Source organism: Thamnophis elegans, chromosome 8 (genome assembly GCF_009769535.1).
Source record: "Thamnophis elegans isolate rThaEle1 chromosome 8, rThaEle1.pri, whole genome shotgun sequence".
Classification (NCBI taxonomy): domain Eukaryota; kingdom Metazoa; phylum Chordata; class Lepidosauria; order Squamata; family Colubridae; genus Thamnophis; species Thamnophis elegans.
Genome location: NC_045548.1, coordinates 24,383,496 through 24,400,583, shown reverse-complemented (window position 1 = coordinate 24,400,583; position 17,088 = coordinate 24,383,496). Strand labels below are relative to the sequence as shown.

At 35.3% G+C, this 17,088-nt stretch overlaps 1 protein-coding gene across 1 annotated transcript in view; it reads right to left on the bottom strand.

Moving 5' to 3' along the window:
* The window catches only part of PIEZO2 (piezo type mechanosensitive ion channel component 2), a 230,584-nt gene that overhangs the window by 82,083 nt on the left and 131,413 nt on the right, over window positions 1-17,088 (bottom strand). The window contains exons 6-13 of the mRNA XM_032223228.1: window positions 15,178-15,385; window positions 14,290-14,503; window positions 9,517-9,685; window positions 7,474-7,593; window positions 6,647-6,685; window positions 4,435-4,573; window positions 3,733-3,887; window positions 2,497-2,733 (exon numbers count right to left, since the gene is read on the bottom strand). Of these exons, the coding sequence (XP_032079119.1) occupies window positions 2,497-2,733; window positions 3,733-3,887; window positions 4,435-4,573; window positions 6,647-6,685; window positions 7,474-7,593; window positions 9,517-9,685; window positions 14,290-14,503; window positions 15,178-15,385 (1,281 nt within the window). The remainder of the gene's footprint in view (window positions 1-2,496; window positions 2,734-3,732; window positions 3,888-4,434; window positions 4,574-6,646; window positions 6,686-7,473; window positions 7,594-9,516; window positions 9,686-14,289; window positions 14,504-15,177; window positions 15,386-17,088) is intronic.

Genomic DNA, 17,088 nt, shown 5'->3' with positions numbered 1-17,088 from the left:
TGACAGTGTTACTTCTTCTTCCTCTGCTTTTAGATCCCTCTTTGTTTTCCAAACTTAAGGAGAAAAGTTCTTAAAAGAAAAACAATCCAATCAAGTGTTGTACAATTTTTTTAATCCATAAGTATAGAATATAAATTGTAAGCCGCCCTGAGTCCCCTCAGGGACTCATAAATAATAAACAAATACAAATATAAAAAGAATAAAAAGTAGAAAAAAAATAATCAATCCAATTTAAAAAGTAAGAAACATTTGTAAAAATTCCATCTGTTAAAAAAAAAAAGATAACACACTAAGTTTAATTCTAGCTTAATCTCTCTGCTTACTCTCTTCTTTCTTCAATTTTAATTTAATTTTTGGGTTTCTTGGTGAGCTCTTCTCTAATAATAATTTTTTTTTACCAATTCGACACACTTTCTCCCCCGCTTTCCTTCCGTTCTGGAGCTGTCCCAACTTCAGCAGCTTCAATGGCTGCTTCTCTGTCACCGGAAAAAAGAGCTTCTCCTGGATCAATCAGGGACTTTGCAGTGTCCCTGAGATCAGCAGGATGTGCCCTCCTCTATCATCATCTCTATGGGATGGTTTAGGTCCAAAAGGACCATCCAGAGGCAGAGATATTGATTGTGATCTTGGAGCTCCAAGATAGCATGTTGTATCGTCATGACGTCATCTCCTCCTCTCTGAAGTTCCAGATCTTGAAGCTTCATGTACCCAAAGCCATTTTATCTTGTCAGGGTTCAGATGAAGCCTGCTGCCCCCATCCAGACCCCACAGTCTCCTGGCACTCTGAGAGGGCAGCAAAAGCATAACTTGGATCACCAGTATGGTGATATAAAGTTGTGTATCATCAGCATACTAATACCCCAACCCCTGACAGCAAATTATCTCACTCAGTGGCTTCATGTAAGAGTGAAGAAAGTAATATTTATATTTTAAAAAATATTATTAATTTTTTAAAATTCCACTGGATTTTAAATTGGATTTCGTGGAGATTTTATGTGCAGAGCATCAAAATGCCTTGAAAATGAATGATAGAAATACGTTTATATAAAGAAAAATGAACTGGCTATTTCTTCCAAAGTAATTTTGCAGGATAGAAATATTTGCTTTATAAATAAATTAAGCACAGATGTCAATCCATTCCTTTTTAATTAACATTCAGGATCTTGTAGATTTAAGTAACAGTCAGGGATGGTGGCAAATCTATATACTACTAAAACTGTCATATCTGTCTGTCTGTAGTCTTCAACTAGGCAACAATTTTTCAACAAAAGGACCCCAAATGATCTATGATAGAAAGTGTCCAAATTCCAGGACCCCTTACTCCCATGGGATTCAAATTTGGAAAACCTATGGCCACTTCATTGTCACCATGCTGCCACTCTGCCATTGCCAGCCAGTCACATAATTGTTATTTCCAGTGCTTCCCTGACAGCTTTCTACAAGCAAAGTCAGTGGGGAAGTGAGCAGGAAGTTGCAAATCTAAGGCCAGAATGCAAGTCAGTGAATGCTGTCACATGGGAAAAGGACTGAAATTATGATGCAAATGAAACAATGACCCAGCAGGTCATGGGTTGTCTAATACTCCCTAAAAGAATCACCTGGTTTCTTAAGGATAAAGCAATTCTTTCTTTGCCAAGAGAAATTACCTCATAGAGGTAATTATTATGACTGGCTTTGATTTCTCCTTGTTGCTTCCTTTTCTATTTTAATGCTTTACTTGACTTTTGCTTCAAAAATCTCCCAAGGGAACAAACGTTTCTACAAAGTAAGCACATTTGAAAAACATAGTAGGCAGAATTATAGTCTAGAATTATATTCAATTTATACACCTGTTTCTAGAGAAGGAAGGACTGTGTTTAAATATAGAATATAATTTATCCTCTTTACATTATCCAGAAATCATTCCTATATTATTAAGGTGTAGGATTATTTCTTTTTTATTTGCAATATGATCTTTTATGATAGCCACAAAGGTTAGATAGGACATTTTATAAAATACCTAATTAATGATAAAATTGATAGTTAGATTCTAGTTAGATTCTAAAACATTTAGTTCTTTGATAGAAATTCATTTCAGACATATCCAACAGAATATCTGAGTCATTTGTCATTTTTTAAATATTCATTTTAACTTTAATTATTAATTAAGGAGTGTCTAGCACAGAATAAAAGACTAGAATTACCTAGTGCAAGGCAGGGGAAATAACAACAATAACTATAAATTATTTTAGAATCTATGAAGAAAGTTTTTTTATCCAAGAAATAATAATTAATGACACAAATAACTTGTGTTCCTAAAGCTGATCCTTAAATATCAAAAGACATTTGTTACAGTCAAAATAAAATATAAAAAATATTTTAGGTATATATTTTCAGATACTAATCACAGTTATCATGTTGTACTTTTGAAAAATCTAGAGGTTATTCACTACTGTTATAAATGCATGAATTTTATAAAATATGTTCTGACCATATAGATTTGTGTGCAATTATTACCTTTGATCCTAATTCAGGGGGGTCTTTCCGTTCTAGAAATCCAGAAACTTGAGGAAGTTCACTATTGCTCATCTCAAAACTCCATATATATTGAAATGTTAATAATAAGTTTCCATAAACCACCATAAAAGGTGAACTTATCATTGCATATTTCCTTCGGTCACGAAGCATCCAAAGTATGCAAGACCATATCAATAATATAAATGTTAACCAACTGTGGTAAGTAATACTCCAGGCCTTGAAGGAAAGAAAAAGAAATGAATACTGTATAATTTCATCAGTTCAACATTAAATGTATTTGAACTTTAGAATGACAAAATTGGAAGGGGCACTTTAGGCCATAAGTTCAGAACTTTGCCCAGCGCAGAAATATAAATTAAAGATTTCAAAACAGATGGACTTCCACTCTCTATGGAATTACTTCCAGTGAATGGAAGCCACCCACATTTGTAGGCCATTAATTCTGCCACTCTGACTGCTAAGAATGGTCTACAATCAGTATGTTTCAGGAAACACCCTTCCTGAAACTTGTCCTGTAATCTGAAACAAGAGAGAACAGTTTTTGAATTTTATCTAGGTGACATTATGTCAGGTATTGCAACAGTACTGTGGAATCCACAGTGACGACTACCCAAATTCAGCTCTTTCAGTCTCTCAGGACTGAGCTTAGTTTACTGATTCATTAATTTAGTTGATTATCCTAAATTGCCAATTTTCTGAATTTGTCCCAATTGATCTGAATCCTTCTTCAACTTTATATCTTTATTCTCACCAAAACAAAATATAGTGGATGGTTTGGAAAGGATGATCTTGTAGCATTTGCGTACTTTTTGCAATCCAGTGGAAAGAAACTATATAAATGAGATCAGCACTCTCTCTCTGCCTCTCCCCTGTATCAATCAGCAAGATAATGCTCCAAAAACTGAAGAGAACAGGATCAAGGAATTTTTAACTGCATTCTTTACTACCTGTGCACTAAGTGGAACTGAATATAATAACAATTGTAAACTACATAAAATACAATATATAATCCCAGGCTCAAGTCCACAATCCTGTGCTTTAAAATTTTCAAGCTTCAAGATCAGAATGTAATGTAAAGACGCTCTTTCATTAATTCAAGCAGACTTGCAGTGATAAAAATCAGAAAGAACAAATTTAAACAACATCACATAAAACTTGTCCTGGGTCACAGCACTGTCTTGATTTCAAGGTGGATCAAGAACCAATGTAACCTACCATCATGGCGATCAAAGCACAGACATAACTCTGTTTCATGATAAAATGAAAAACTGAGACCATTGCATGAACTTTGGAGTTTTTTTCTTCTTCTGAATTTTCTTCTTCTTCCTCCTCCTCCCCTTCCTCTTCCTCTTCCTCCTCTTCTTTCTTTTCTGAGAAATAAGAAAAACTGTATGGATTGCAAATAATGTTTATGTGATATAGATTCATAAACTAATTTAAGTAATCTGATAATTGAAAGCTATAAACAAAATGACAGAATATGGCAGGAATGCACAAATATCTTGCACAATGATGACACAGGGGCTGTGGATATATAATCAGATCTGTGTAGCCTAAATAAGGTTGTTGAACAAAAGGAAAGCCAAAGAATCCAACCATCTAGGAAATTTAGATCACTATTAAACAAAGGTCCACTACTTTTTTGCTGTGCAAGCAGTATTCTGCCAATCCACTTAAAGATTAAAAGTACACATTATCATTATACTAACTTCTCCAGCAATATACACACCCCAACATACCCAGTTAATTGCAGACACCATAGGAAGGTATGGATTGGGATGCCAAAATGGATGATATACGGTAGGTAATTTATAGGATGGCACCCTGTCCTCCCTTCGTAAAATGAAAAAAAGTAGATGAATACACATCTAAACAATTAAACCATACAACCATTTATTCTCACATTTTGATGACTACCTAGATCGTTAGCTGAGGGATCCCACTTGTATTGTGGTCTTGAGTATAGATCTGTCCTAGCAGGTCCATTTTCTATAGGGCGCAAAGGGTGTATGTTTTGATAATCAACCGGTGTACCATTCAGGGTCACAAGCAGGACCTGTTGAATGAGGATCAGAGGAATCCTTTGAAAATAGGCAACTTGTGAAAGCAATCACTTCTACTACTTTCCTTGATATAAATTCAGTGCTGCTTTCATTTTCTTTCTCAACCATATAGATTAAATACAAAACAGGAACACTCAGACATTCAGAAGATTAAATAATGCTTGCTTATTGGTACACATACAAACATCTAATACCTAAATCAATTGCTTCTTAAAGAACACTTATATAGAGGTATATTCAACTTAATTTGATGAATTCTATTTTCAAATAATTTTGCTCATGAACTGTACAAAATGTCAATGGCAATTTTGTATACAGCTATAAAATATTTTTCTGTGTTTCCTACATGGTATATAATAACAGTTATAGTATACCTATCAGATTTAGAAACTAGACCAGATTAAGAAACCAATGTCATAAAGGTCCAGAGTTACTTTTATTAGAACAACTTTACACGGTGTGAATTAGGGGAGGATAAATTTGAAGCATTTTCTCAAGTTAGTTTCTTGGAATGGACAAGATACACTTATCTGATATCGCCTTTGTAATGGCACTTTCCTTCAAGGCCGTTCTTTAGGCCTTCTGCATCACTTCTAGAATCACAATAGTTCCAAATGCAGGTCATTATTACCATAATGTCCTGCCTGTAGTTGATATTCATCTGTCTAATTTAAGAAAACAGGATGCTGGAAATATATATATTCCTTTTGAAGTGTGTGTGTCTGTGTGTGTGTGTATGTATATGTGTATATGTGTGTATACATATACATACACACACACACACACACACACACACACATATATTCTTTATTTATATTTTCTTTATTTATGCAACACACACTGAAAGATATTGCAGAGGATGACAATCAGGGTTTTTTTTAATGTATGGAGGTGTTTAATTATGAAAGGCCCTAACACTCTTAATTGGTAAATACTCTTGCAAAAGACTCAGTCCCAATGCAATGCAAATTAGGAAATACATGTTCTTAGGAAAGACTTCAAATGGCCATGATCTGAGGGGTCCTTGGTGCTATCTGAGCTTGATTGTTTTCTTGCAGACACTTCATTACCCAAACTAGGTAACATCAACAGCGCTAAAAGGGAGTAGAGTTTGCCCTCAGTTTGTATTCTAGTGACTTGTCCTGTCAGTATTGGTGGGAGTGGACTTGATAGTTCCTTAATTGGGCTGTTTACTGTTAACTTATTTGGCAAGTTTGGTTGGGGCATCATTTACTTCTTGTTTGTTGCTGAAGTAAACAATACCCCAATCGAAGAACTGTCAAAAAAAGCTAACAGTAAACAGCCAAAGAAATGTCTGCAAGAAAACAGCCAAGCTCAAAGAGAACCAAGGAACCCCCATTTCAACCCTGAGCTACAAACATTCTCTTTTATCTTGACTATGATCTGTTTTATAGCTCTCAGTTTTAATACTCAGACAAGAGCAGATCCTTCCAGCCATGTCCATTCACTGTGCATGCTTAGAGACAGGTGAAAAGTCTATGTGGTCTATGCAGAAATTATACATATAGTCCTTATTTAGTGACCACAATTGGGACTGGAAACTTGGTTGTCAAATGAAGCAGTTGCTAAGTGAAACTGCAACTGTGCGTAAAACCTTACTTCAGCTTTGCTTTGCTTTGCAGTCCTGTAAAGATTGCAAAAGTGAGATTGATAATGAACTTACTTTTTCTTCATCATCATAACTGTGAATAGTCACTAAATGGGGCAGTCTCTAAATCAGGACTACATATATATTCTTTGGTATTAGAAATGTTATTGAAAAGCAAGGTGATTGCTGGCTGGACAGATATGATTTTGTTAGTCCTGGGCCAGAGAAACTGCTACCAAAAGGCACTGTGACAGTTTGACTTGGTTGTATGATTGGAAAGGAATCCTAGAAGCAGGAGACAACAGCAGGAAGTCAGATGTCTAAGATGACTGTCTGATAGATAATTTGGATCAACTTCTACTCAACCAAATCCTTGAATCTCTACATTAAAAAATTGTCCGAAACAGAAAGAAATTTATTGTGCAAATTGACTGCAAGTTTGAAACCATGTACTAACATCGGATGGCTTGTGTTCATCCTGAGTCATTGACAAAAGCTGCAAAAGCAAAGTAAAAATAATTTGTTAGTTCAGAAGGCCATGTGATGCAATAGTAGTAATAACAATAAAATAAATGTTTCAAAATGACTGCATGCTGAAAATCTATACCAAATTATATAAGGTAGAGTGTATTTTTATTCCGAATAGTATACAACAGCAACATACAGGTAATTCTTGATTTACGACCACAATTGGGACCAGAATTTTGGTTGCTAAGCAATGCTGTCATTAAGTGAATCATCACATTACCAGGGACTAGTTTTTATGGCCATTTGTATTACAGTCATTAAGTGAATCATCCTGTTCATGAAGCAAATCACATGGTTAGAGTTTGTGGAAGTGGATCTGGATTCCACAATTGGCTTTCTTTGTTGGAAGCTGGCTGGAAACTTTGCAAATTGTGATTGTGTGGCTGCAAAACCCACAACCATTGTAAATATGAACTGGTTGCCAAGCATTCAAATTGTAACAACTTGACTGTGGGAATGTTGAGGATCATTCATAAATCATTTTGTCTCAGCCTGTTGTAGCTCTGAACCATTGTTAAACGATTATAAGCCAAGGATTATCTGTAACTACTCAATGATGGTTAAACATATGGTTAAAGTTACTGGTGATAATCACAAAATAAATTAGTATTGTAAAACCTTGTAATTGGCCTCTTGGAGATCTACTGGATAGTTTAGCAATTGTCTCCAGACCAGAAGTGAACACTTGCACACTCAGTTCTTGCTAAAAGATCTAAAGGAGTACAAATTAGATTAACTGATTCCTTTAGACTTTACTTTTCTCTCATCAGTTGTGTAGTGACTTGTATACCACAAGCTGCGTCTTCTGTCTGCAGTTATTTGAGGGGTGCACTCTATTTCATCTTCCTTATTTATATCTTTGTCATCATCAGGCATCTGCTAAATGAGAAAAGAAGAAAGAAGGGAAAAAAAAGGAAGATTAACTCTGGAATAATTTTGAGAATGAAAGTTCATCTATGTAAAAAGATAGTTAACTTTTGAAATAAAAGTCATTGACCACTGTCTGAAAATCTAGGCAATGAATCTATATAGTTTACTGTATATGCAATCCAAATTGCTTTTCACTCTAGTCCTCGCAAATTAAAGAATTTCACCAAATCAGGCGCAGTATCTTCTCCATGAACAATTTCAATAATAGACAAACATCAACGGGAAGGAGTAACTGCATTTTGCCAAATAGGAGCCATATTTCACACATCTTCCTGCCTAATATATGATTATAAACAGTTGGAGATGCAGTCATAGTAAAATAAGAAGCATTTTTCCTAGTCCCAGCTGTGTCCAATAAACAATATGGTGTTTTTTCATCAATATATATAAACATTAGATTGTATACAATTTAAATGGTAATACAAATATATGTCATTATTTTATGTAGAACTATATACAATATTTGGGCATTCAACCCAGGGGTGGGTTCCTGCCAGTTCTAACCTCTTCTATAGAAGAGGTTCCACAATCTACAGTGCCGGTTAGAACCGGTTCCAGCTCCCTCCCCCCACCCGTCCACACATCATCAAGATGAAGAGCGAGAGGAGGAATTCTGGGAGTTGAAGTCCACAAGTCTTAAAGCTGTCAAATTTGAACACCCCTGGGGTTTTTTTTCTAAAGGGTTAGGGGTGCAAGGGTCTTGTAACTTGACAGCTTTAAGACTTGCGTGCTTCAATGCCAGAGTTCCTGAGCCAACATGACTTGAGGAGGAATTCTGGGAGTTGAAGTCCACAAGTCTTAAAGCTGTCAAGTTTGAACACCCCTGGGTTTTTTTTCCTAAAGGGTTAGGGGTGCAAGGGTCTTGTAACTTGACAGCTTTAAGACTTGCGTGCTTCAATGCCAGAGTTCCTGAGCCAACATGACTTGAGGAGGAATTCTGGGAGTTGAAGTCCACAAGTCTTAAAGCTGTCAAGTTTGAACCCCCCTGGGTTTTTTTTTCCTAAAGGGTTAGGGGTGCAAGGGTCTTGTAACTTGACAGCTTTAAGACTTGCACACTTCAATGCCAGAGTTCCTGAGCCAACATTTTGGTTGCTAAGCAAGATCGTTGTTAATTGAGTTTCACCACATTTTACAAATTGGCCATGCCCACCCAGTCACATGACTGCCAAGCCACTCCCACTTGGTCACATTGCTGGCAAGCCACTCTCACCCGGTCACATGGCTGGCAAGCCACTCCCACAAAGCAGGGCACACCTACAGAAGAGGTTCTAAAAATTTTTGAAACCTACCACTGATTCAACAGAGATAAAAACATCATCGCATCTTAAACATTTACTATGACTTTTTTATTCATCTCCTCCAAAATATTTGGAAAGAAACCTATGCCAGCCACTATGCTTGCAATAAAATAAATAAATAAATAAGATATTATAATTCATATTTTTATGGAATTTCTGAAACTATTTTCATAAACATCAGTCAATAAAAACTATGTATATATGATAGGAAGCCATTATAAAACATGTTTCTAAATACTACAGAGCTTTAATTTAGGCACCTTATTTCAAGGACGACAAACCCTCAGGCTGCTCTGTTTTGTGGTTCTTGAAGTTGCGTCAGATTACAATTGTTCAATGCTGGGAGTATAGTTTTTGAGATAGGAAACATGAGAAAAATGGAAAACTCTATTGTGGCATATCACAGATGAATATTAGTTATTAATAATATTTTGGAGGAGAAGAGGAAAAGTTTCATTTATAATCCAAATGTAGTCCTTTTTTTATGCACCACGGTTAAAAAGCAATTTGAACGGATTTGTAGGCATTTGTTATAAAGCTTTTTTTTTTTAAAGTAAGGTAATTATTTTACCTGTACAATAGGTTCATTTAACCAAAGTCGAATCAGAGTTGCTAAGGTATAATATAAGAGTAGCAGCAAGATAGGGTTGGTATGGTGATACCATTTCAACTTTTGATTGGTTATTAGTTTCCAGGTGCTTGAGCAGTTGGTCTGAATAACTGGAGTGATACCAAACAACCTGTAAAAATAGGGCATTACGTAAATATAACATTTTATCCAAGCCATCCTTCCACTATCTTTTGTATTTAATACAGGCTTCAACTTCCATAATTCCCAACAATCTGAATAAGCTGTATGGTTTTCATCATAGAAAACTGAAAGTTGCCACAAAATTAACAGATTTCAGTTTGTTCCCTAAATATTCAGATTAAAAAAATATGCCGTAGGTTACTGATTCTGTTTTCAAAATCTTCAAAGTATTAAGAAGCATCACAGCAAAATTAAGAGCAGAATTAAACAGTGTTATTTTCCTGTGCATGAAAGCCAAGCAGAAAATAAATATTTTAACAATTTGGTATAAACTGAAGAAAGAGTTAACACCAAGCTGTTGACATAATTGCTATAACCAAGGACCTGATCTCTCTTCTCACTCACCTTCATGCTGAAACACATTGAGAGCCTCTAAAGCAAATTTATAACTGTAGGAAGAAATTTATACAGGAAGCAGCAGATTGTTGGATAACTTTGGAGTTATTCCATGCTTCTGAAGAATAGGATTATGTCAGTCAAAAACATATATTCATTTATTAAATTTATATGCCACCAATCTCCTGTCAATGACTTTGGGCACCGGACATCATCATAAAACAGAAATAAAAACAGTAAAACATTAAACACTTAAATTTAGCAAACTCATGTTTATAAGAAATAGTGGGCAAGTGAAGGCCTATCATATACTCAGGTTTTTCTGAAGCCTGCAGAAACAAGATGGATATTTATGGGGAAAATGAAGATTTGCAGAATCTGATTAGAATAAGTGCCTGAGCAAACACTCTATACTGGTTGGATACATAGTTCATGGCATTTTAATTGCTGCATCCCATTGCTTGCTCAAACCTGAGCAGGTGATCCTCTAAATTAGAACTTATAGATTACTCTCACATTCACTACAACCAAGCTTCCATAAGTCTCCAACGATGTACCTATACATTTGATTATTCCTATCAATATGCATAAAATACCAAGATAACTATACCAAGTCCAACACAGTTATGACCTGCATACAGATATGCATGATAACAGTTCTTCCTTTACTGTATGGTGGTTTGACCATGTTTCAAGTATTGTGTCCAGTTCTGGAACAGATTCAGAGGACACTTACTAGGATTATAAAGCACTGGAAATCAAGCCTCATGAGAATGGTAGAAGAAGCCGGGCATGTTTTCTTTGCAAAAAAGAAGACAGGGGAGATAAGACAGCAATTTACAAACATCTGAAAGATTAACATGGAAAAGGAACCAAACCTGTTCTCTGTTAAAACTGAGAGCATGACCAACAGATTGACATTAAAAAGAAGAAGACCCAGTTTAAATATTAGAATGAATTTCCGGATAGTAAGAATTGTTTAACAAGCACAGAAGCTACCAAGAAAAGTCTGGAGCTTTTCACATAAAGGCTGAGTGGCCACCTGTTGCGGATAGTATACACCGTGTTGGGGTTGAATTGGATGGCCTCTAAGGTCATGTAATTTACGTTCTATATTTCTAGGAATTATATATAGGCCTTTCATTCCTTGTTTTCATGAGAAATCTTAAGGAGTTTTATTTGATCTACATTCATAAATTTTCCTGCTTTTACAGTTCTTTTCCCTTGATTTATAGTGATTTTTAAACTGATTATTTTTTTGTCTTTGAAAAATTGCTTTCCATATTGTACTGTAAAATAATGTCCTTTGAAAGAAATGTGTATATCTTTTTAATCAAATTAATGTCTATAAACAGAGAAAAGGAAATATGAATTTAAATTTTCTAATGACAATTTTGATGAAGTATATTTCATTAAAATAGGCAATTTAGAAAAGAACATTAACATGATTATGGATGCCAAAAAGAATGTTATGATTTTTTTAAATAACATTACACAATATACTGTAAAAGTAAATGTAGCAGATGGTTGTAACATTATTCCTCTGAAAATGTATTTTCCCAGCAAAAGCTTAGTAAATTAATATAAGGATATCTCTCTATATATGCACTTTGATCTGCTTTTCCTGACACATTCGCAACCTATGACCTTAATACAAATGCAAGATACTGATGCAGCACTAAGGTTCATGATGATGTCAAGGGAAAAATATTGCTGCTTTCCAAAAACAGGAAAACAACGCTTATTCTTGGTCCATTATGCAGAATAGTTGATTACAAAATATCTCTCTCTCTCTTTCTCTCTCTCTCTCTCTCTCCCTCCCTCCCACACACGGATTTATTACCTATACTTCCTTGATATACTTATCTTCCTAACATTTTCCCTCCCTTGTCTGAAAGGAAATGTAGTCTTTACAATCATAAACTGTATTATAATTTTTAAAAAAAATACAACACTGCATCCTATATTAAAATATTTAAAAATATTACATGAAAAAGCAGAAAATTAGTAATAATGAGAATCTGCTGGTTCCTAGCTTCAGCACAAATTCTGCAAGTTTAAAGCATACAATTTAGCACTTTCGAATATTGAAATATAAATGACTGTTTAAGGATTTCCATTTATCTTTTTTTTTCTACTCTGGCGTGGCCTGGCCTGACCTGACCTGACCTGGTCTGGCCTGTAGATGGCAGAAGAAAGCTTGAATTTTCACACACATTCAATCATAGAGCAAAGCAGGTAGGATTGTTTTGCAGACTATAATAACAGTAATTAGTTAAAACTTGCATCTTTTAGAAGTTCAACCTGTAACAGATTTCTGTCTTGTCACTCAAAACAAAAAATAAGAAAAAAAACCCAGTAAGACTCTGTCTTTTTCCCCAACCTCAATAAGAAAAGTTTTAGGCCTGGGGTGTCAAACTTGTGGTGTCATGTTGTTGTCACATAATGTATCATGGCTTTCCCCCCTTTGCTAAATCAGGGGTAGCGCATGATGCATCTAGCCCATGGGGCCATGAGTTTATCACCCCTGATTTAGGCAATCTGAACAGAAATCACACTTTTTTCCTGAAATAAATTTTTATATAACTGTATATTTACAGGATTGCTTCCTATATAAAAAAATGAAGCAAATTTGCTTAGTAAAGTAAAGAAAAATGTTATTCATTTAAATACAACTAATTTTGGTGTGTTACTTTTTCTGGACTTACTGGGAGATAATAGATCTTGTATTCCAATAGACAAGGTAAGTATTTTTTAATCTTTGTCTCTACATTTGAAATTCATTGTATTATTTTATTCTGTGAACAACATTTTTTTATCCTAAAATTTCAATTTTTAAAAAATGGATGTCCCCCAATTTTTTACCTATAGAATGCAACAGTTCAGTATCAATCCTACAGAGAAGTTCCATAAGTTCTGTAGCCAATATACGTAATATCTTCCACACCTATAATTTTGCCATTCCAACCTATTATTCCTTTAATAACGTATCTCTTTTTTCTCCAAATCAACATGTATCCACCAGCAGAAGGGACTTCCTGTAGAGCCTGTTAGTCAAGGAATTTCAGCCAGTACAGAGCCTTTTGTGTTGTGGCCTCTGTCCTCTGAGAACATCTTGTTGCTAGAGGTGAGATCTGCCTCCATCTTTCTGGCTTTCCACAAGGATCTTAAAATATGGTTATGCCATTTGGCATAGGACCCTGACGGGGATGTGCTATCATGGTTGGTTGAGTGAAAGATAAACGCTTATGACCACATCACCTTGTTGTCTTGCTTTTCAGCTTTTACTTAATTCTTGTTAATTGCAATGTTTTCATATTTATGTTTTCAAGGCCTTGTAAGCTGACCAAAGTCACTAAGGGTAGTGATGAAGATGGCATATAAATTTAATAAACAAATACAATTCCTTAAAAATGTATTGATTTTACACTATGACATGTACCATATTTTTTGGAGTATAAGATGTACCTTTTTCCCTCCAAAAAGAGGGTGAAAATCTGGATGCGTCTTATACACTGAATACAGCATTTTTGGCCTCCCAAAATCCTGCCACCTTTAAAAATGGCTGTGTGTAGCCTTTTGGAGGCTTCCAGAGTACTCCTGGGGGCTGGGGAGGGCAAGAATGAGCAAAAGACGGGCTGTTTTTGCTCGTTTTTGCCCAGCCCCAAGGAGCAATCCACAAGCCTCATAAAGGCTATATGTGCCCCCACCCTTTTTTTTTTTTTTTTTACAAAAAAGGCCCATTCTTGTTAAAAATGGGCCATTTTGGGAGGTCTGCAGAATGCAAAAACTTTTTTTAAAATTTGCCTCTTCAAAATCTTGGTATGTCTTATACTCCGAAAAATACAGTATTTTACATTTCTCTGAATGTATTCCATCTTTATTTTTTACCATCTATTCCAATAGCAATAGCAATAGCAGTAGACTTATATACCGCTTCATAGGGCTTTCAGCCCTCTCTAAGCGGTTTACAGAGAGTCAGCATATTGCCCCCAACAATCTGGGTCCTCATTTTACCCACCTCGGAAGTATGGAAGGCTGAGTCAACCCTGAGCCGGTGAGATTTGAACCGCTGAACTGCTGATCTAGCAGTAGCCTGCAGTGCTGCATTTAACCACTGCGCCACCTTGCCAGCAGCCAGCAGTGCTATTTTGCTATAATTCCATTTATTAAAAAAATGCTGATAAAACCTCTTACCGGGCATAATAGTCACCAGGTGGAATAATTTCCTGAAAAAATTGTAATTGGTACAGATAAAGTGCAATTAAATGGCCTCCACTGAATATTGTCATTAACACACAAAGGCAGCTGAAGATCAGAGGATCAAATGCTCGACAACAGGACCACCATGTGCACAAGCCCAAGAATAAAAAGAAATATACAGCTGAAGTCAGGGAAGGCAACATCATTCCTATAAAAAAAATTAATGGAAGGTAAATGTTCTATACTCATTATATATGGATTAAGCATGATGTTTAAAAGTATTGCAATAAAAATTATTAATCATGATAGCATTTTAATATTCTGTATTGCACAAAGTTGGATTTATTTATGGACCAACCTGAATGACTTGATATAATTCTCAACACATAAAATACTATCAAAATATACTTTAAGAAACATCAGGAAATGTACTTTAAAAAACAGTATATTCTAGACTGCACATTTAGATGCAAAAAAGTATCCCCCTTTTTAAGAACGTATCAATACTGTATAAAACTGAAAGTGATAGTTATACATGTGTGACTGGAAAATAACACAAAGCAGAAATAAATGTATTTTTCTACAAATTTGATAATCTACATTATTTGAATCAGTGTAACACATCTATTCATTTGTTTTTATGATAATACAATTAGCTACCTGTTTATGTTTCTTGCCATTTATAGGCTGGATGCCTGATGAAGGCTAGTTTTCATAACACATTTTAGGGATATTAAATGCATGCAAAAGCAATGAAATTTGACATAAATGAGGTCACTGTATATTTATTTATCAAAAAAATTATTCAAGTATGCTAAAAGTATTAATAGCAATCATAATTGTAACCATTATTGAGGAACTTGGCAAAGGAAGAGAGCCCACCTGTTGTACCAAGTAAAATTGTAACAACAACTTTTCCAGCTGTGGTTATAAGGTTACCAATAATTTCCTTCACTTTGGAAGCTATGGAGGCAATTCTGCGGAGTATTTTTAATTTTGTGGTTTCTTCAAATTCTTCCTCTCCACATTCTGCATCATCTAGATCTTCACATATTAATGCATCTTCCGCTTCCATTCTCTCAATTTCATTCTACAATAGAAAATTGCAAAAATATATAATGAATCTATTTAACATAACTCACCAAAAATACTGAGATTGATTATGAGTCCAAAGGCAAGTGTTTCCTAAATTAATGCTAGCTATTCTGGCTTTCTTTGTAGGTAAACAGTTTATTCTTACTTTTTTCTTCTATATGTTGCCTATACGCTGTCTATTTATGTCTCCTGATTCTATCCTGTAATTGGATAGCCCCATAATCTTGGTGTTTGTGTGTGTATTCAGATAGATAGATAGATGATAGATGATAGATGATAGATAGATAGATAGATAGATAGATAGATAGATAGATAGATAGATAGATAGATGATAGATAGATAGATGATCTTAGGAATTTATAATATTTTATCCACTTAGCTTTCATTAGCCTCTGCTAACATTGTCAGAGTGTAGAAACTACAATTGAAACAACCATTGGATAATATATTTTAAGTTATGGAGATCATGATGTCTGTCTCTTATTTTATAGCTACGCCTGAAACTAGTATTTTTAGGATATGATATGATATATAGAGGGAGGGAGGGAGGGAGGGAGGGAGGGAGAGAGAGAGAGAGAGAGAGAGAGAGCGCCTGTGGCTTAGTGGCTAATATAACTGCCTAATATGTAATATAGATAGCCCAGGTTCAATTCCCAGTAAAGATATGGCTAGCTAATGAAAGCTAAATAGCTTGAAATAGATCTATACTAGTCTCCCTTTATTTATTTATCAGCACAATTGCAACACAAATGTAACAAGGCAACATAAAAAATGGCTTTTTGCCTGGATGGCTCCCAGAGTGAGCCAATAGACAGAAAAGGGAAGCAGTATGCTCCCTCCCATATTTGGGCATACCAGGGGTTGTGACACAATACATACCTATTTCCCTGGCGTAGCTGATAAAGGAGAAGAGCCTGTGGCTTAGTGGCTAATGTAACTGCCTAATATGTAATACAGCCCAGGTTGGATTCCTAGTAAGGGTATGGCTAGCTGATGAGAGCTAAATAGCTTGAAATAGATCTATACTAGTCTCCCTTTATTTATTTATCAGCACAATTGCAATGCACACACACACACACATGTATATATATACACGTACACACACACACACACACACACACTCACATACCCTATCAATATATATCTGTCTGCACAGTCTTTTATTGTTGCTGCCCCTGGAACATGGCTTGCTTTTATTGCAATACTTGGTGAATTTCCAGCTGTTCTTTCTTTGATGCAGTGTTATAGTGGGAACCTCAAACACAACCATTGTCCTGAAAGTATGATAGGGAGGGGTTCAGAGTTTTAGTATTCTCTTCCGCTACATCATTTTGCAGATGGTTTATTTCAGTGCTTCTGGGACCAATATAACTGGCATGGTTCTGTAGCTCTCTGTTAAATATAAAAAGGAACTGCTTATTTCCTTTTCCCCTTTCTCTTCTTTCTGAAGCATTTCTCTTTCAAAACTGTTTCCCTTCAAACTATTGTTCCTTTTGTAAAGAGGGGAAACACACACATGCACACACAGACACTCATAGCCTTTTAAATAGAACATTGCCTGTTTATTCAAGAGTGATAAATTACTCCAGGCAATACCTGGTCCTTTATCCATCGTACCACTTATGCTCTAGAGTCTAGAAGGTCACTTGTAACATTTCCCAGTTTATTAGGCTTTTTGTTTGTCATTGTCATTTTTTA